The sequence below is a fragment of the Pelodiscus sinensis genome, unplaced genomic scaffold, assembly GCF_049634645.1.
Source record: "Pelodiscus sinensis isolate JC-2024 unplaced genomic scaffold, ASM4963464v1 ctg108, whole genome shotgun sequence".
Classification (NCBI taxonomy): Eukaryota; Metazoa; Chordata; order Testudines; family Trionychidae; genus Pelodiscus; species Pelodiscus sinensis.
Genome location: NW_027465888.1, coordinates 64,716 through 84,229, shown reverse-complemented (window position 1 = coordinate 84,229; position 19,514 = coordinate 64,716). Strand labels below are relative to the sequence as shown.

Here is a 19,514-nt window from a genome sequence, read left to right as displayed (position 1 = left end):
GGGGGCAGCCCTTGGGGGGAGCCCGGGCTGTCTTGGAGGGGCCCTGCGGCTGACTCTGCCCCCTAGGGCGACGTGGGGCTGGCCATGGGGAAGCTGTACGGGAACGATTTCAGCCAGACGACCATCTCCCGCTTCGAGGCCCTGAACCTCAGCTTCAAGAACATGTGCAAGCTGAAACCGCTGCTGGAGAAATGGCTCAACGACGCCGGTGAGGGGCGGGGGGCTGGCTGGGCTCCGAGGGGCGGCACGGGGCAGGGAGAACCAGGAGGGGGGCAGGACGCAGGTCTCCCCACACTCCGAGAAGGGAGTAGGGCCCAGTGGTTAGAGCGGGACTGGGGGGCAGGACTCAGGTCTCCCCCGGCCCTGGGAAGGCAGTGGGGCCCAGTGGTTAGAGGAGGGTGGGGGGCAGGACTCAGGTCTCCCCCGGCCCTGGGAAGGCAGTGGGGCCCAGTGGTTAGAGGAGGGTGGGGGGCAGGACTCAGGTCTCCCCCGGCCCTGGGAAGGCAGTGGGGCCCAGTGGTTAGAGGAGGGTGGGGGGCAGGACTCAGGTCTCCCCCGGCCCTGGGAAGGCAGTGGGGCCCAGTGGTTAGAGGAGGGTGGGGGGCAGGACTCAGGTCTCCCCCGGCCCTGGGAAGGCAGTGGGGCCCAGTGGTTAGAGGAGGGTGGGGGGCAGGCCTCAGGTCTCCCCCGGCCCTGGGAAGGCAGTGGGGCCCAGTGGTTAGAGGAGGGTGGGGGGCAGGACTCAGGTCTCCCCCGGCCCTGGGAAGGCAGTGGGGCCCAGTGGTTAGAGGAGGGTGGGGGGCAGGCCTCAGGTCTCCCCCGGCCCTGGGAAGGCAGTGGGGCCCAGTGGTTAGAGGAGGGTGGGGGGCAGGCCTCAGGTCTCCCCCGGCCCTGGGAAGGCAGTGGGGCCCAGTGGCAGGGGAGGGGGACGGTGGGGGTGGGGGTAGAAGCTGAGTGACCGGTCTGTGCCCCCCAGAGACCATGTCGGTGGACTCGACCCTCCCCAGCCCCAACCAGCTGAGCAGCCCCAGCCTGGGCTTTGACGGGCTGCCAGGCCGGCGCCGCAAGAAACGGACCAGCATCGAGACCAATGTGCGCTTTGCCCTGGAGAAGAGCTTTCTCGCGGTGAGCCCCCCATAGCTCCCTCAGGGCCCCCCGCTCCCCTCCGGAGAGACCCCCGCCCTGCGCCTCCTGGAGAGACCCCCGTCCTGCCCCCCTCCGGAGAGACCCCTGCCCTGCCCCCCTCCGGAGAGACCCCTGCCCTGCCCCCCTCCGGAGAGACCCCCGCCCTGCGCCTCCTGGAGAGACCCCCGCCCTGCCCCCCTCCGGAGAGACCCCCACCCTGCGCCTCCTGGAGAGACCCCCGCCCTGCCCCCCTCCGGAGAGACCCCCGCCCTGAGCCTCCTGGAGAGACCCCCGCCCTGCCCCCCTCCGGAGAGACCCCCGCCCTGCGCCTCCTGGAGAGACCCCTACCCCACCCTGCGCCTCCTGGAGAGACCCCCACCCTGCCCCCCTCTGGAGAGACCCCCACCCTGCGCCTCCTGGAGAGACCCCCCCACCCTGCCCCCCTCTGGAGAGACCTCCCCTCTGCCCCCCCTGGAGAGACCCCTGCCCTGCCCCCCTCCGGAGAGACCCCCACCCTGAGCCTCCTCATTCCACGAGGAATAACCGTTAATCCGAACTAAGGACTTAGTCCGAATTCCCGTGTCACTGCGTAGTCCGGACTAAGGGCATTTGGAAACGGCGACCGGCCGGGAACATGCAAATGAAGCCCAGGGTGTTTAAATCCCAGGCTGGATTTGCAAGTTGGAAAGCCCACATGAGCCTCCCTAGTTCGGACTCGGGGCTAGTGTAGACAGACCCATGGGGGTCTTGGGCTCATCTTGTAGGTGCCTCTCTCCGTCGCTCAGCCGAGATCCAGTCTCTGCGCGGTTCCCTCTCTCGCCACGATTCCCGTTCACCCCCAGACCGGCTCCCTGTGAACTCGTCCGCCAGCCCCCGGCCTCCTGGGGGTCCTCTGGCCACCGGTCCTGGAGCCAGGCCTCAGGCTGGGCGGGCAGGCTCCATGAACTGCTCCGGCATCATCAGCTTTCGCAGCTCCTCTGCGGCCTGGGCCCCGCCCCGCACACCCACTTGCGGCAGGATTGCGCAGGCGGGAGGCCAGATCCACATGGGTCTCCCTTGGCCCCTTCTGCAGCCCCCAGAACTTCCTCCTGTACATCTCGGGGGTCAGCCCGGACTGTGCAGCGGGGCCTCCTTGACTCGGCTGTAATCCCCTGGCTGTAGGTCCTCCAGCTGACTGAGCACTCCGGCCGCCTCCTGGCTCAGTGCGGGGACGAGCTCCTGCAGCCGGTCCGCTGGGGGATCTGGTGGAGCTCACAGGCCCGCTCAGAGGGGCTGAGGAACCGCCCACGTCCCCCACGTCTTTCCATTGGGCCGACACGAGCGTCTCCGAGCGTCTGGCCGCCCCGGGCCCCCTGGGGTCCTCCCCCTCAGCGCAGCCGGGCCCCTCAGCTCCTCCGCTCTGCAGGGCAGCTCATGCGGCCACGGCCTCTCGGTCCAGGAGCTTCTTCTTAGTCCTGGACTTCCAATTCCTTCATCCGCAGCTCGATCTCCAGCCGCCGCAGCCCTGGACCCTGCCCTGGCAGAGCGTGGCCCAATGGGCACCGCGTCTCCAGCGGGCACCAGCCCTCCCGCCGGTCTGCGAGCCTGAGACGCTCCCCGGGGGGTCTGGCTGCTCCCCGCTGGGACAGGATCCAGGCCCCTGGACGGGTCTTTCTCTTGCAGCCGGGCAATCAGCTGGGCCTTGGTTGCTTTCCCCGCGGGCAGCCCCTCTCCGCACAGCCCCACCAGCTCTGCCCCCAGGAGTCGGGCGCAGGCCATCGCCCCGCCGGTCCCCGGGGTGCAGACTCCCCGGCCGAGTGCTGCAGCGCCCACGACTGCCAGGAACCGCTTCGCTCTGCGCCCCACACGCCTGGCTCCAGGCTCTTCCTTCTACTGCGCCCTGACACTCTCTCCCTCCACGGGTGCAGCGCATCCCACTCCTGACACCAGTGCGATGGCGCGTCGGGTCCCCCCGGATCCTGCAGCCCCGCGGCAGCCAGAACAGACTCCGCCAGCCGGGAGAACAGGGGGGTTGTTGCTCCCCCGGGCACGGCCCAGCCCAGACGTGACGTGGCCACAGGAGTCAGGGCCAGGACGCCCCAGCCCCCTGGAGATGGGTCCCTGGGCCCCTAGACTCCAGCCCCTCCTTAGTCTGTCTCCTTCATGGTTCCAGCCCAAGACTGCCCCTCCCCCCACACTCCCTTCCTTGGTTCCCTCCCTTCCCCTAACCGGTCCCGTCACTGTCATGGGGCCCGCCAGGCCCCCCCCCCCCACCCCCTGCTCACACAGCCACCAGTGGGGTCGCCCCCAGGCCAAGCCCAGCAAGCAGCCAGGGCCTGACACTACCTCAGACCCCCCCCCCGGACCTCAGGGAGAAACCCACAACTCAGGAGCCCAGGCTGATCCCCAGCTCACTGACACCCCGAGACCCACAGGGAGACCCCCCCCCCATGACCCCAACGCTGCCTGTTTGTAGCTGTGGAATGGTGCAGGCGGCTCAACAGCTGGAGGGACCATCTCCTTCATCCCCGTCTCCCCACGGCCCCCAGCGCCCCACGCTGCCCGTCCCCCCGCGGCTCCCAGCGCCCCACGCTGCCCGTCCCCCCGTGGACCCCAGCGCCCCACGCTGCCCGTCCCCCCGTGGCCCCCAGCGCCCCACGCTGCCCGTCCCCCCGCGGCTCCCAGCGCCCCACGCTGCCCGTCCCCCCGTGGCCCCCAGCGCCCCACGCTGCCCATCGCCCCGCGGCCCCCAGCGCCCCACGCTGCCCGTCCCCCCCGCGGCCCCAGCGCCCCACGCTGCCCGGCCCCCCGCGGCCCCAGCGCCCCACGCTGCCCGGCCCCCCGCGGCCCCAGCGCCCCACGCTGCCCGGCCCCCCGCGGCCCCCAGCGCCCCACGCTGCCCGTCACCCCGCAGCCCCCAGCGCCCCACGCTGCCCGTCGCCCCGCGGCCCCCAGCGCCCCACGCTGCCCGTCCCCCCGCGGCCCCCAGCGCCCCACGCTGCCCGTCCCCCCGCGGCCCCAGCGCCCCACGCTGCCCGTCCCCCCGCGGCCCCAGCGCCCCACGCTGCCCGTCCCCCCGCGGCCCCAGCGCCCCACGCTGCCCGTCCCCCCGCGGCCCCAGCGCCCCACGCTGCCCGTCCCCCCGCGGCCCCCAGCGCCCCACGCTGCCCGTCCCCCCGCGGCCCCCAGCGCCCCACGCTGCCCGTCCCCCCGCGGCCCCAGCGCCCCACGCTGCCCGTCCTCCCGCGGCCCCAGCGCCCCACGCTGCCCATCGCCCCGCGGCCCCAGCGCCCCACGCTGCCCATCGCCCCGCAGCCCCCAGCGCCCCACGCTGCCCGTCGCCCCGCAGCCCCCAGCGCCCCACGCTGCCCGTCGCCCCGCAGCCCCCAGCGCCCCACGCTGCCCGTCCCCCCGATGGCCCCAGCGCCCCACGCTGCCCGTCCCCCCGCAGCCCCAGCGCCCCACGCTGCCCGTCCCCCCGCGGCCCCAGCGCCCCACGCTGCCCGTCCCCCCGCGGCCCCAGCGCCCCACTCTGCCCGTCCCCCCTCGGCTCCTAGCGCCCCACGCTGCCCGTCCCCCCGCGGCTCCTAGCGCCCCACGCTGCCCATCGCCCCGCGGCCCCAGCGCCCCACGCTGCCCGTCGCCCCGCGGCCCCAGCGCCCCACGCTGCCCGTCGCCCCGCGGCCCCCAGCGCCCCACTCTGCCCGTCCCCCCTCGGCCCCCAGCGCCCCACTCTGCCCGTCCCCCCTCGGCCCCCAGCGCCCCACTCTGCCCGTCCCCCCTCGGCCCCCAGCGCCCCACGCTGCCCGTCCCCCCGTGGCCCCGCCCCACGTGGCCTGTCTCCTCGTGGCCCCGCCCCACGTGGCCTGGCAGGTGCAGCCAAGGGCTCTGCCGGCTCCTCCCCTTCCCTAGTCGGGGGGGGGGGGAGCCGCTGCTGTGGGCTAGGCCAGGGCGCCCTCTGGCGGGCCTCCGCGGCGCTGCAGCAGCCTTTTCCGGGGGAAAAAATGAAAAAGAAGTGCAGGTCGCTGAGCGTGCGCAGCCGCCTCCCTCGGACCGGCCTCCCTTCCTCCACCGGCCCGTACCGCCCCCCAGAGTGGGACTGGCCCCTTTGTCTTGCGGCCCGGCTGCTAAGTGAGGTCACACCGGGTCCTGTATGGCGCACGGGGAAACTGAGGCACCCACGGGATTCAGTCACACTAGTGAGAAAGTCCCCTACCTCTTCGCACTGCGAGGGGACAAACACTGGGCACAGTGAAATCTCACACAGCGGGGTCATGCGCCTCAAGGGACTGACATCGCAAAAATGATTCCCCTGTACATATACAATGGAGACCTTGGAGTGTCCGAAAACATCCCCTCGGCCCACAGCAAACAGAACGCTGGGAGCCATGAGGACGGGACAGAGAGCACAGCAGAGAATAGCAGATCGCCGCTAGACCGCTCCACGTGGTGCCCATCTTGTGTGCAGCTGTGGTCACCCCATCTGAAAAAAGATCTCTTGGCATTGGAAAGGCTTCAGGAAAGGGCAACAAAAATGCCTCGGGGTATGGACCGGCTGCCATGTGAGGAGAGATTAATAGGACTGGGACTGAGACGACAAAGGGGGATACAATCATGACCGGTGTGGAGGAAATGAATGAAGAAGAGTTCTTTAGTCCTTCCCATAGCACAAGAACTAGGGTCACCCAGTGAGGTGAATAGGCAGCAGGTTTAAAACCAAAGGAAGTGTTTCTTCACACAGTGCACAGTCAACCTGTGGAACTCCTCGCCAGAGGAGGGTGTGAAGGCCAGGACTTTAGCAGGGATCCGGAAAGAGCCAGATAGATTCACGGAGGTGAGGTCCATCAATGGCTGTTAGCCAGGCTGGGCAGGGGGGGTGTCCTTGGCCCCTGTGTGCCAGAGGCTGGGCATGGGTGACGGGTGGGATCACTGGGCAATTCCCCGCTCTGTGCATTCCCTCCGGGGCACCCGGCACGGGCCACTGTTGGGAGGCAGGACACGGCGCTGGATGGACCTTGGGTCTGATCCCGTCTGGCCGCTCTTATGTTCCTCCCCCAGAACCAGAAGCCTACCTCAGAGGAGATCCTGCTGATTGCAGAGCAGCTGAACATGGAGAAGGAGGTGATCCGCGTCTGGTTCTGCAACCGCCGCCAGAAGGAGAAACGCATCAACCCCTGCAGCAGCAGCCCCATGCTGCCCACCCAGGGCAAGCCCCCTGGATACGGCCCCCACATGGTACGTCCCGCCCCCCCGGGTACAGCCCCCACATGGTACGTCCCGCCCCCCCAGGTACGGCCCCCACATGGTACGTCCTGCCCCCCCAGGTACGGCCCCCACATGGTACGTCCCGCCCCCCCGGGTACAGCCCCCACATGGTACGTCCCGCCCCCCCAGGTACAGCCCCCACATGGTACATCCCGCCCCCCCAGGTACGGCCCCCACATGGTACGTCCTGCCCCCCCAGGTACGGCCCCCACATGGTACGAACCGACCCCCCCCGGGTACGGCCCCCACATGGTACATCCCGACCCCCCCCCCGGGTACAGCCCCCACATGGTACGTCCCGCCCCCCCAGGTACGGCCCCCACATGGTACGTCCCGACCCCCCAGGTACGGCCCCCACATGGTACGTCCTGCCCCCCCAGGTACGGCCCCCACATGGTACGAACCGACCTCCCCAGGGTACGGCCCCCACATGGTACGTCCCGACCCCCCCCCCCCCGGGTACGGCCCCCACATGGTACGTCCTGCCCCCCCCCGGTACGGCCCCCACATGGTACGAACCGACCCCCCCGGGTACGGCCCCCACATGGTGCGTCCCGACCCCTAGGTAGGGCCCCCACATGCAGGAGCGGCCCTAGATGAGCTGCCGGCAACTGGCGCCCTGGGGGAAACGCGCGATCGGCGCCCCTGCCCCCAAAGCCCGCGACGGCCGTTTTTCTTGGCGCTCTACACGACCGCCTAGGACGCCTGTATTGACGGGCTGCCATTGCCCACATGGTACGTACCGACCCCCCTGGGGTACAGCCCCCACATGTTACCCCCAGGTAGGGCCCCCACATGGTACGTACCGACCCCCCTGGGGTACAGCCCCCACATGTTACCCCCAGGTAGGGCCCCCACATGGTACGTACCGACCCCCCGGGGTACAGCCCCCACATGTTACATACTTACCCCCAGGTAGGGCCCCCACATGGTACGTACCGACCCCCCAGGGTACAGCCCCCACATGTTACATACTTACCCCCAGGTAGGGCCCCCACATGGTACGTACCGACCCCCCTGGGGTACAGCCCCCACATGTTACCCCCAGGTAGGGCCCCCACATGGTACGTACCGACCCCCCGGGGTACAGCCCCCACATGTTACATACTTACCCCCAGGTAGGGCCCCCACATGGTACGTACCGACCCCCCAGGGTACAGCCCCCACATGTTACATACTTACCCCCAGGTAGGGCCCCCACATGGTACGTACCGACCCCCCTGGGGTACAGCCCCCACATGTTACCCCCAGGTAGGGCCCCCACATGGTACGTACCGACCCCCCGGGGTACAGCCCCCACATGTTACATACTTACCCCCAGGTAGGGCCCCCACTTGGTACGTACCGATCCCCGGGTACTGCCCCCCCACATAATGCATACTGATCCCTGGGTACTGCCCCCCCACATGGTATGTACCGATCCCCGGGTACTGCCCCCACATAGTGCATACCAATTCCCGGGTACTGCCCCCCCACATAATGCATACTGATCCCTGGGTACTGCCCCCCCACATGGTATGTACCGATTCCCGGGTACTGCCCCCACGTGGTACGTACCAGTCCCAGGGTACATTCCCCACATGGTACGTACTGATTCCTGGGTACAGGCCCCCACATGGTACGTACCATTCCCCAGGTACATCCCCCACATGGTACGTACCAATCCCTGGGTACTGCCCCACATGGTGCATACCAATCCCCAGGTACATCCCCCACATGGTGCGTACCATTCCCCAGGTACATCCCCCACATGGTACGTACCAATCCCTGGGTACTGCCCCACATGGTGCATACCAATCCCCAGGTACATCCCCCACATGGTGCGTACCAATCCCCAGGTACATCCCCCACATGGTGCGTGCTAGTCCCCGGGTGCAACCCCCACATGGTATGTACCAATCCCGGGTACATCCCCCACATGGTGCGTACCAATCCCCGGGTGCAACCCCCACATGGTATGTACCAATCCCGGGTACATCCCCCACATGGTGCGTACCAATCCCCGGGTACATCCCCCACATGGTATGTACCAATCCCGGGTACATCCCCCATATGGTGCGTACCAATCCCCGGGTGCAACCCCCACATGGTGCGTACCAATCCCCGGGTGCAACCCCCACATGGTGCGTACCAATCCCCGGGTGCAACCCCCACATGGTGCGTACCAATCCCCGGGTGCAACCCCCACATGGTGCGTACCAATCCCCGGGTACTGCCCCCACATGGTGCGTACCAATCCCGGGTACATCCCCCACATGGTGCGTACCAATCCCCGGGTGCAACCCCCACATGGTATGTACCAATCCCGGGTACATCCCCCACATGGTGCGTACCAATCCCCGGGTACATCCCCCACATGGTATGTACCAATCCCGGGTACATCCCCCATATGGTGCGTACCAATCCCCGGGTGCAACCCCCACATGGTGCGTACCAATCCCCGGGTGCAACCCCCACATGGTGCGTACCAATCCCCGGGTGCAACCCCCACATGGTGCGTACCAATCCCCGGGTACTGCCCCCACATGGTGCGTACCAATCCCGGGTACATCCCCCACATGGTGCGTACCAATCCCGGGTACATCCCCCACATGGTACGTACCAATCCCGGGTACATCCCCCACATGGTATGTACCAATCCCGGGTACATCCCCCACATGGTACGTACCAATCCCGGGTACATCCCCCACATGGTGCGTACCAATCCCGGGTACATCCCCCACATGGTATGTACCAATCCCGGGTACATCCCCCACATGGTACGTACCAGTCTCTGGGCACATCCCCCACATCACCACCGCCAGCTGTCCCATAGGATATACCTTCGCACTATGGTACACTCCCCACCTGGACCTCCACCCTCCTTGCAGCCCCCACATGGTACCTATGTGGCACAGCCTCCCCCCATGGGATGACCCCTGCTACAGCCCTCACGTGGTACATTCTGCTCCTGCCTGTGGGGGTTCCCTGTGCCCCCCAGAGGTGGCCACCTGTCCTCCATTGATCTTGATCCGTCTCTCTCTGGCCAGGTGCCGAGTCCAGGCCCCGGCGTGAATCTCCCGCTCTCTCAGGCTTCCAGCAGTCTGAGCACAACAGGTATGTCCTTGCCTTGTGTTTACATAGGCCCTACCCAAACTCCACTCAGCCAGCAGGGAGACTGAGGCACTGTGTTTACATAGGACCTACAGCAATGGGACCTATTCGGTGGGCGTGACAGAACCAGTGAGGCACTCGTGTTTACATAGGACCTACACAAACTATATCTGACCCACAGGAAGCAGACTGAAGGGAATGTTTGAGGGCCTCTGTTTACGTAGGACCTACCGAAACTCAGCTAGCAGGGGAGACCAAGGCAGTGTGTTTCCCTAGGGCCCGCTGGGCTGAGCCCTCCCTCTGCTGACCCCCTTCCCCATCTCCCCTTTTCTCTTGCAGTGACTACCTTGTCCTCGGCGGTCGGCCCCCTGGCCCCCAGCCGGACGGGGGCGGGTGGGGGGCCTTCCGCCCTCAATTCTGCCACGCCGCCTCCCAGCAACAGCACTAACCCCAGTCCCCAGAGCAGCACCCACCCGGCCATCAGCCTCTCGGGCCTCAACCCCAACACAGGGTAAGCAGCGGGGGGCCGCGACGGGCCCCGGGGGGGGTACAGCACTGGCCCAGGGTAACACGGCGACTGCCCCATGTGGGCAGAGTCTTCCAGTGCCAACGGGCCTGGGGCCAAGGTCACGTAGCGTGGGGAGGCCAGTGGCATGGGGGTGCTGAGGGGGTTCCCCGGCCTAACCTGCACGTCTGGTTTGATTTTCAGAAGCACAGTGCTAGGGGTGAACGCGGGGTTAAACCCGGCACTAATGGCCACCAACCCGCTGGCCACCATCCAAGGTTCGTGGCACGAGCAGGCATGCCGCCATCTGCTCTGCCCGCCGGCCAGCGCCAGCGTGCCTGGTGTGTGCAAGGGTGTGGGTGTGAGTGCAAGGCTGGAGCCAGGGCTGCTTGGAAAAGCAGGGCGAGGAGGCACGTGCATGGGAGCACAAGTGTGACAGGCCAGGAGTGAGTGGAAACTGGCCTTTGTGAGCGTGCGAGGACACCTGAGAGTACAGAGCTTGAAAGGGTGACTAGGCAGTGTGCGTGCAAGGAGAGCAGACGTGCAGAGATCCGTGTGTTTGTGTGAGGGTGAGGAGGGTGCGTGCAAGGCGAGCAGACGTGCAGAGATCCGTGTGTTTGTGTGAGGGTGAGGAGGGTGCGTGCAAGGCGAGCAGATGTGCAGAGATCCGTGTGTTTGTGTGAGGGTGAGGAGGGTGCGTGCAAGGCGAGCAGACGTGCAGAGATCCATGTGTTTGTGTGAGGGTGAGGAGGGTGTGTGCAAGGTGAGCAGACGTGCAGAGATCCGTGTGTTTGTGCGAGGGTGAGGAGGGTGCGTGCAAGGCGAGCACACGTGCAGAGATCCATGTGTTTGTGTGAGGGTGAGGAGGGTGCGTGCAAGGCGAGCAGACGTGCAGAGATCGGTGTGTTTGTGTGAGGGTGAGGAGGGTGCGTGCAAGGCGAGCACACGTGCAGAGATCCATGTGTTTGTGCGAGGGTGAGGAGGGTGTGTGCAAGGCGAGCAGGCATGCAGAGATCCGTGTGTTTGTGTGAGGGTGAGGAGGGTGCGTGCAAGGCGAGCAGACGTGCAGAGATCCGTGTGTTTGTGCGAGGGTGAGGAGGGTGCGTGCAAGGCGAGCAGACGTGCAGAGATCCGTGTGTTTGTGCGAGGGTCAGGAGGGTGTGTGCAAGGCGAGCAGATGTGCAGATATCCGTGTGTTTGTGTGAGGAGGGTGCGTGCAAGGCGAGCAGACATGCAGAGATCCGTGTCTTTGTGCGAGGGTCAGGAGGGTGCGTGCAAGGAGAGCAGACGTGCAGAGATCCGTGTCTTTGTGCGAGGGTCCGGAGGGTGCGTGCAAGGAGAGCAGACGTGCAGAGATCCGTGTGTTGGTGCGAGGGTCAGGAGGGTGCGTGCAAGGAGAGCAGACGTGCAGAGATCCGTGTGTTGGTGCGAGGGTCAGGAGGGTGCGTGGAAGGAGAGCAGACGTGCAGAGAGCTCCCGGGCCCTGGACCCCCCTTTGTGCTCTCAGGCCCCTCTCCTCATCCTACCCAGCAGAGACCAACCCACACGCCCAGGCCCTGCCCCCAGCCAGGTGCCACCTCCCCCCTCCCTCCCCCCGGGAAGAGCCTTGTTCCTTGCCCAGGCTGGGCAGGGGTGTCTGGGCCAATCCACATGGGGGAGTCAGTGGGAATCGCAGCCCAGCGCAGCCAGGTGGGGACACCAGGTTACAAAGCAGACAGCCCCCCCGCTATGTCACAGTGCGCAAGGAGTGGAGATGTGCAGAGATCCGTGTGTTTGTGCGAGGGTAAGCGCAAGGAGTGGAGATGTGCAGAGATCCGTGTGTTTGTGCGAGGGTAAGTGCAAGGAGTGCAGATGTGCAGAGATCCGCGTGTTTGTGCGAGCGTAAGCACAAGGAGTGGAGATGTGCAGAGATCCGTGTGTTTGTGCGAGCGTAAGCACAAGGAGTGGAGATGTGCAGAGATCCGTGTGTTTGTGCGAGCGTAAGCACAAGGAGTGGAGATGTGCAGAGATCCGTGTGTTTGTGCGAGGGTAAGTGCAAGGAGTGGAGATGTGCAGATTGGTGTCCAAGGGTCAGGAGGGAGCGTGCGGGCAAGGAGGGTGAATCTGTGCAGAGATCTGTGTGTTTGTGCAAGGGTGAGGAGGGTGCATGCAAGAAATGGACACGTGCAGAGATCCGTGTGTTTGTGCAAGGGTGAGGAGGGTGAATGCAAGAAGTGGACACGTGCAGAGATCCATGTGTTTGTGCAAGGGTCAGGAGGGTGTGTGCAAGAAGTGGACACGTGCAGAGATCTGTGTGTTTGTGCAAGGGTGAGGAGGGTGCATGCAAGAAGTGGACACGTGCAGAGATCCATGTGTTTGTGTAAAGGTCAGGAGGGTGTGTGCAAGGAGTGGACACGTGCAGAGATCCATGTGTTTGTGCAAGGATCAGGAAGGTGTGTGCAAGAAGTGGACACATGCAGAGATCCGTGTGTTTGTGCAAGGGTGAGGAGGGTGTGTGCAAGGAGTGGACACGTGCAGAGATCCATGTGTTTGTGCAAGGGTGAGGAGGGTGTGTGCAAGGACCGGACACATGCAGAGATCCGTGTGTTTGTGCAAAGGTCAGGAGGGTGTGTGCAAGGACTGGACACGTGCAGAGATCCATGTGTTTGTGCAAGGATGAGGAGGGTATATGCAAGGACTGGACACGTGCAGAGATCCGTGTGTTTGTGCAAGGATGAGGAGGGTATGTGCAAGGACTGGACACGTGCAGAGATCCGTGTGTTTGTGCAAGGATGAGGAGGGTATATGCAAGGACTGGACACGTGCAGAGATCCGTGTGTTTGTGCAAGGATGAGGAGGGTATGTGCAAGGACTGGACACGTGCAGAGATCCGTGTGTTTGTGCAAGGATGAGGAGGGTGTGTGCAAGGACTGGACACGTGCAGAGATCTGTGTGTTTGTGCAGCGATCTGTGTGTGAGGATGAGAAGCGAGTGTGGCTGTGGGGCCAGGCGCATGTGTTGTCCTGCCAGGTGAGTGTGCGAGGAGTGTGCGAGGCCGGCCGGTGGCACCCCAGACACCCCCGCCTGCTCATTCAGTCTGGGCCCCCCTCATCCCATCCATGGCCTGTAGCCGGCTGTAGAGCCCAGTAACCATCCATCCCACCCGCTCACTAACCACCCCTCCCTCGCCGTGTCTGTTCTGTGTCATACACACTCGCTGGGGGCAATGGGGCACGGGGATTTCCCCTCTAGGCAGGGCCTGGCCCCTCCAGGGGGGCTGACCCGGGGAAGGGAGGGCGGCCGCTTGGGGGGCAGGGGAGGAACGGGGCGCAGGGCCTGTCCCCTCCAGAGGGGCTGACCCAGGGAAGGGAGGGCGGCCGCTTGGGGGGCAGGGGAGGAACGGGGCGCAGGGTCTGTCCCCTCCAGGGGGGCTGACCCAGGGAAGGGAGGGCAGCCGCTTGGGGGGCAGGGGAGGAACGGGGCGCAGGGCCTGTCCCCTCCAGGGGGGCTGACCCAGGGAAGGGAGGGCAGCCGCTTGGGGGGCAGGGGAGGAACGGGGCGCAGGGCCTGGCCCCTCCAGGGGGGCTGACCCAGGGAAGGGAGGGCAGCCGCTTGGGGGGCAGGGGAGGAACGGGGCGCAGGGCCTGTCCCCTCCAGGGGGGCTGACCCAGGGAAGGGAGGGCAGCCGCTTACGGGGCAGGGTAGGAACGGGGCGCAGGGCCTGTCCCCTCCAGGGGGTCTGACCCAGGGAAGGGAGGGCAGCCGCTTGGGGGGCAGGGGAGGAACGGGGCGCAGGGCCTGTCCCCTCCAGGGGGGCTGACCCAGGGAAGGGAGGGCGGCCGCTTGGGGGGTAGGGGGGAAACGGGGCGCAGGGCCTGTCCCCTCCAGGGGGTCTGACCCAGGGAAGGGAGGGCGGCCGCTTGGGGGGTAGGGGGGAAACGGGGCGCAGGGCCTGTCCCCTCCAGGTGGCGCCGGCCCCCATCTGGCCCCAGGCAGGGGCGGGGCCTATCCCCTCGAGGGGCGGGGCCTCTGGCTCACGCGCCGTCTCTCCGCAGCGCTGGCCACTGGTGGAACGCTGCCCATCACCAGCCTTGACGCCAGCGGTAACTTGGTCCTGGGCACCGCGGCCGGCGCGGCAGGCACCCACAGCATCGTCACCTCGCCGCTGTTCCTCAACCACGCCGGGCTGCCGCTGCTGGGCGCCACCCCCGGGGGCGTGGGGCTGGTCTCGGCCGCCGTGGCCGCCTCCCTGTCCAGCAAGTCCCCCAGCCTCGCCTCCTCCTCCTCCTCCTCCTCCTCCTGCTCCTCCTGCAGCTCCTCCAGCGAGGCGGCCGGGCCGCCCCCGGGCCACGCCGGGCCAGCCGCCTCCGAGCCCGACGCTGCGACGGAGTGAGGGGCAGCGGGGTGCAGCCCGCCACGGCCGCGCAGGCGGCAAGAGACGCGTGAAAGCAAAACCAAACTGTCAGCAGCAGCCAAACGAAGAAATCAACCAAAAATAACCCAAAGCAGCCAAACCACGGGCGAGGGGCGGAGGAACCACGGCCGGCTCCCCGGCGATCCACGGCCGTGCTCTGCATCTCCCGTGTCCCGGAAGCGGCCTGTCGTGGGAACCACTGCTTTTCCCGCGCTGGAGCACTTCCTCGAGGAAGCCAGGGGAAAACCACTGACCCTCCAGCTCGGGGAAAATCGTGGGCCCGTGACCCTGAAGGGGCCCAAAGCAGAATGCAAAGAACCCAGCTTGGATTGTGGTTTTTTCTTTCCTTTGCAATCTCGAGATTTAACGGCAATCTCGCTTTTTTGTTTTCACCGTTCGCTGACAGCGGGGGGCTGGCCGGCCGGGTGACGCGAGTTGCTCTTCCGCCAGCGGGGTTGGTTTTTGGAATTTCTTTTTGATTTTTCTCGGAGTGTTTCTTGGACATTTTTGTGGGGGAGACGTAAGGAAAAATAGGTGTTTTTTTTAATTGCACAGGAAGAATAGGGGAAATAATAAGAAAAAAAAATCTCACACCAAAAAACCCCAACCCATGACCAGTCCCTAGCTTCGCCCAAAGGCTTTTTACAAACTTTTCTAACCTCTGTGTCCGGTCGAATGTCTTTTGAAACCTTTTATTTATTAGTAATCAATTTTTATTTGCCATGCGGGAAGGGGGCTCGCAGGGGGCGGGCGGGAGACTTTTCACGGCAGAGTCACGCTCCCAACGAACTCGCTTTTGCTTTCGATTTGATAAATCTCTATTTTTTCAATTTGCTTTTATTTTTGTAAAGAACTAAGCGGGCGTGGAGGTGGCTTTTCCGCAGCGCCTGGGAAGACGCTTCCGAAAGGGCTTCGGCTCTGCCTGCCGGACCGCTCAGAGCCAGCTCTGCATGAGGACCTGGTGCCCCAGTTTAACCCAGCCGCCTCGCTCTGCTTTTCCCAGCCTGCCAGGGAGCCCGGGAAAGCCGCCGGCTGGGGGACGGCCAGCTAGCGCAAGAGCTCAGGAGCTTCTTAGAAGCAAGCGGGGGAGGAGACGTGAAAACAGCATCTGAGCATTTTCACGGGAGGAAAATCTTCCGCCTGGCGGAGCAAGGCAAACCAAGAGCGCAGTTCCAGCAGGAAGTGAGCGCCAGGGACTGGCAGTGCGAGGGGTTAGCCTGTGGGGCGCGCTCTCTCTCACTTTAGCGACTTGCCCTCGGCTTAAACTGCCGCACGGTCTTCATGCAGACGCTGGCTCCCAGCCTTTGCGCCGCTCCGGCCGTCAGCGGGGCTACTCAAAGAGCTGCGAGCGGCCCACGGGCCTGCCGCTTTGCTCGCCTGGGGCCTCGTCTCAGAACCAACCCGAGCCTCGACCCCTCCCAGGCAGGCCGCCCCAAGCAGTCTTTTCCATTCCGTTTTTTCCGTTCAGCGCGGGTATCTCTGGGGTTGTTTTCTGAAGTAGGGGAAGGACATATAATGGGTTGTTTTTATTTTTATATCTATGTTCTGAAAAAAGATCATATTCCAGTGCCTGACAAAAAGACAAACAAAGAAAAACGGGAATTTCAGCTTTCTTTACATTTTCCAAAAGAAACCAAAAAATCGCTGGATCTGTGTACAGGAAACCATTGGCATGAAGACTTTTGCTCTCACTGCAAAGACTCGGGATGTGATGGGAAACTTTGAACCAAAAAAATTCGTAACAAAGTGATCTAAGAAAACTCAAATATTGAAGAAGAAAGGATTTTAACACATGGAACTAAAGGGGCGTGTTGACTTTTTTGATGGCCTAACGCTCTTTCTCTGTCTTGAAAAAAATACCTCATGGACTGTGCGTTGAGAAGCCCTGGTTTATGTGACAAAGGGACAAAAAAAACCAGTTCAAAATAAACCAAATCACCCGCCAGATTGGGGCAGGGCTGACGGAGAGCTCCGAGCGCCCTTCCCCACGGCCTGAAAAGCTTTAAAAACGGCTTCTCGAAACGCCGATCGATCGTCTGTTTGTTTTTAAACACAAAGACAACTTTTCCTTTGGTTGGTTTTGTTTCTTTTTTAGTTGGATGAATTTCTGTGCGTGATCCTTTTGTTTTGTTTTTTCAACGCCTGCGAACCAAAGTCTTGCTCCTTTCAGAGAAGGAAGTTAGCCATGAGAAAACGCCATCCGGCAACTAACGAACAGAACGGAAAAGTTTAAAAAAAAACACACTGAAAACAAACAAACCTTTCTTTAAAGGAAAAACAAAGAAGAATCTTGACCTCATTTTAGCTCCTGCTTTTAGCTGTGTTCTTAGAGTTCAGGTGGGTTTGAGACAAGGCAAACTAAACATACTGTGAAACTTTGCTTTACAAAGAAACTGACCGAAACACCTAGTTTTAAACCCAAAAAATACCAAAAACCCCCAAGAACCAAACAAAAGACCCAGACGTGAAAGCGCCGGTTTTTCACCCTGTTAGGTGCGTGGGGAAGAGAGCCGGGCGGAGGAATGGTGGTTCTCTCCACGGCAGAGAGGGGGCTCTCCCGCACGCGCTGCCTGAACACGTTTTCTAGGTGGAATGTAACTGTTTTAGTGAACTCTCTTCTTTCTTTTGGGAAGGGTTTTGGTTTTGGGGGTGGGGGGAGAGGGCGCGGGAATTCTTCCTTTTTTTTAGAGAGAGAAATTCTATGTTCTGCTTTATCGCTTCTTACTGTATATAGAAAAATGACAAAAATGAAAAAAACCAAAAAACAAACAAACAAAAAAAAACCAAACGCAAAAAGTTTGAGACGACAAAAAAAAGCCAAAAAACCAAAAATTGTTAAAAAAAAAAAAGGATTTTAGACCAAAAATGCCCCTATCTCCAGGAGCGGAACAGGGAGCGCTGGGCGCACGGCACCACGGGCAGAGGCCCGAACTAGCGGGGAAGAGGCGTGGGAGGGGGCGGCGGATGGCTGTCAGCGGGGCACGGCTCTCTCTGGGGTCTGGGCGTGTGTCCGTGGCTAGCCCGGGCCGCGGGGTGCATTTCACGGGGGCGGGGGCGGGGAGCCAGGCCCCGCTCTGCTCCCGTCTCTCTGCAAGGCGTGGCTGGCTCCCGGCGGTTCGCTGACAGCCTCGGCGGGGCCAGAGACGGGTGCACACGATGAACCTCTGAAATGCCTCCGTGCCCCCCCGAGGGGTTCGGAATAAGAATCCAAACAAGCTTTAAACTACAGCTGTGAAACCAAATATTGAGGGCTGGGCTGGGGGGCGCCTCCTCCCTCGGTGCCGCGGCGCCCACCGCGCGGTTCCCTGGAGATAGTCTGCCATATACCTCATCTACTTTAAAGAGAAACCAAATAGAAACGCTTGACAAGGGTGCGTGCCGGACGGGGCGGGTGAGTGGCCACCTCCCCACGGTCCTGCGGAGCCCCCGGAGCGACTCTCATTTCCTTTCCTTCGTGGGTTTCCCTTTTCGTCGCGGGGCGGGGCGGGGGCAGGAGTTTGGCAGCTCCTCCGGGCTCGGCCCCGCGGGGCACCAGACCAACCCCCACCCAGACTCAGCTGGGAACCCTCTGGCCGACGGTGCTTCGCTGTCCGAGCCCAGTTGCATCGGGGGGAGTGCCGGCCACTGCGAGCCGCTCCGAGAGGGCAGTACCAGCGTCCCAGCCCTGCCGGAGCCGCCCTGCCGAGTGGCTGACCCAGGAGGGAGATCGCGATGGATAACTTTGCCAAAGGTAGTCAGTTCCTAGTGTTTAAACGTTTTAAGTTGTAATCTTCCAGGGTCTGAGCCTGTCTTGTTAATTTATTTGTAACTGTGGGACTTAGAAGTGACTTGACAAATGAATAATACCAATGTACCAGACCCTCGGCCTGGCTTTTCTCTTCTGTTCTGGGGCTTCTCTGGGTTTCACTGTCGTCATTTCTACCAAAACGTCTGGAATGAAAAACACTCTCACAACCAAAGACGAGTTGAGGGGGATCGGGAGCCTGTCAGCCAGTGCGGGGGGGGGGGGGGGGGAGAGCATCTGTATTGGTGGTGCCAACCCCCCCCGGAGTACAGCTCTCCCCTCCAGCTCGCTCCCTTGTGCGGTGTGATGAGAAGGGAACAGGGGCCGCTGGCCTCGGTGCCGCTTTCATGCCAGAGCTGGGCACTGGAGTGTTTGCTGGCCCAGATGGCTCCGACACCGGAGAATTGTGGCTTGCTCCATGGTGGTCCACGTCCCGGGCACGGGGCCGGCCGCAGCTGCTCCAGGGGACTCGGGCACTCGGTGAGCTACGCGGCCGTGGAGTCCCTGGGCCAGGCCCGCTGCCGCCCATTCCTCTGCACTGCTGGCTCTGTTCCCGGAGGCCGCCGGCCACGCCGGCTGTTCTGGGTGGTGGTGGGCATTCTAGTGGCTCTTGGCACTGCGGAAAGGGGTCAGTTGGCAGTGGGGAGGCGTCCCTCCGGCTGCTCCGGGCCACACTTGGCTCCTGAGCTCTCTGCGGCGACCTGTGGGTCCTAGCCGTGGGCTGACAGCACTGGCTGGCGCGTGGCACTCTCCGTCCCGCGTGGTGCTCGGAGCAGTTCTGAGCGCTCCCAGCTGAGCGCAGGGCCCGCGGGAGGCTCCAGGGAGCAGCCAGCCCTCCGAGGGCCCAGGGCCACCCTTGCCACCCCGGGACGGAGGCCGGAGAACGCTCCCAAGCTGCTCGGAGCCCCTTGGCTGCAGGGGGGCAGGAGCCTTCCCGCGGGGTGGGCTGGCCTCAGTTCTCATGGCTGCAAACCTGCCATGGCCACGGGGGCTGCAGGGCCGGAAGCTGGAGGTGGTGTCCAAGGGGCTTGCGCCAAAGGGGGGGCAGGAGAAAATCACTCGGGGGCACCGGCATTTGTTGGGGGGGGGGGGGGCCAAGGGCGCCTAAACCTGGGGGGCGGGGGCAGGGCAAGAGCGTCCCACTGGCCATGGCGGGGAACACGGGCAGCGGGGCGGCCCTTCTTTTTCCATACAGGGTAACGCTTCTTTGCATCAGGGTTGGACTTCCCGTTATTCACAGGGCGGGACTTCCTCTTTGTGTCTGGGAACGACTGTCGGTTCTCTGAGAACTGGGACTTCCCCTTCTCTGCAGAGCACAGCTTCCTCTTTGTATCAAGGAGGAACTTCCTGTCCTCCGCAGGGCGGGACTT

General features: G+C 63.7%; 1 protein-coding gene across 10 annotated transcripts in view; it reads left to right on the top strand.

The window, feature by feature from the left end:
• The window catches only part of POU2F2 (POU class 2 homeobox 2), a 48,497-nt gene extending 29,327 nt beyond the window's left edge, over positions 1–19,170 (top strand). For 3 of the 10 annotated variants that reach the window (XM_075916040.1, XM_075916035.1, XM_075916034.1), the window contains 8 exons: positions 67–208; positions 977–1,125; positions 5,846–5,938; positions 6,163–6,339; positions 9,399–9,465; positions 9,802–9,973; positions 10,172–10,245; positions 14,002–19,170. In XM_075916040.1, the coding sequence (XP_075772155.1) occupies positions 67–208; positions 977–1,125; positions 5,846–5,938; positions 6,163–6,339; positions 9,399–9,465; positions 9,802–9,973; positions 10,172–10,245; positions 14,002–14,339 (1,212 nt within the window). In that variant the 3' untranslated portion in view covers positions 14,340–19,170. The remainder of the gene's footprint in view (positions 1–66; positions 209–976; positions 1,126–5,845; positions 5,939–6,162; positions 6,340–9,398; positions 9,466–9,801; positions 9,974–10,171; positions 10,246–14,001) is intronic. The other 7 variants (XM_075916038.1, XM_075916037.1, XM_075916043.1 and 4 more) reach the window with 4 other exon arrangements.
• Positions 19,171–19,514: the final 344 nt, after the last annotated feature.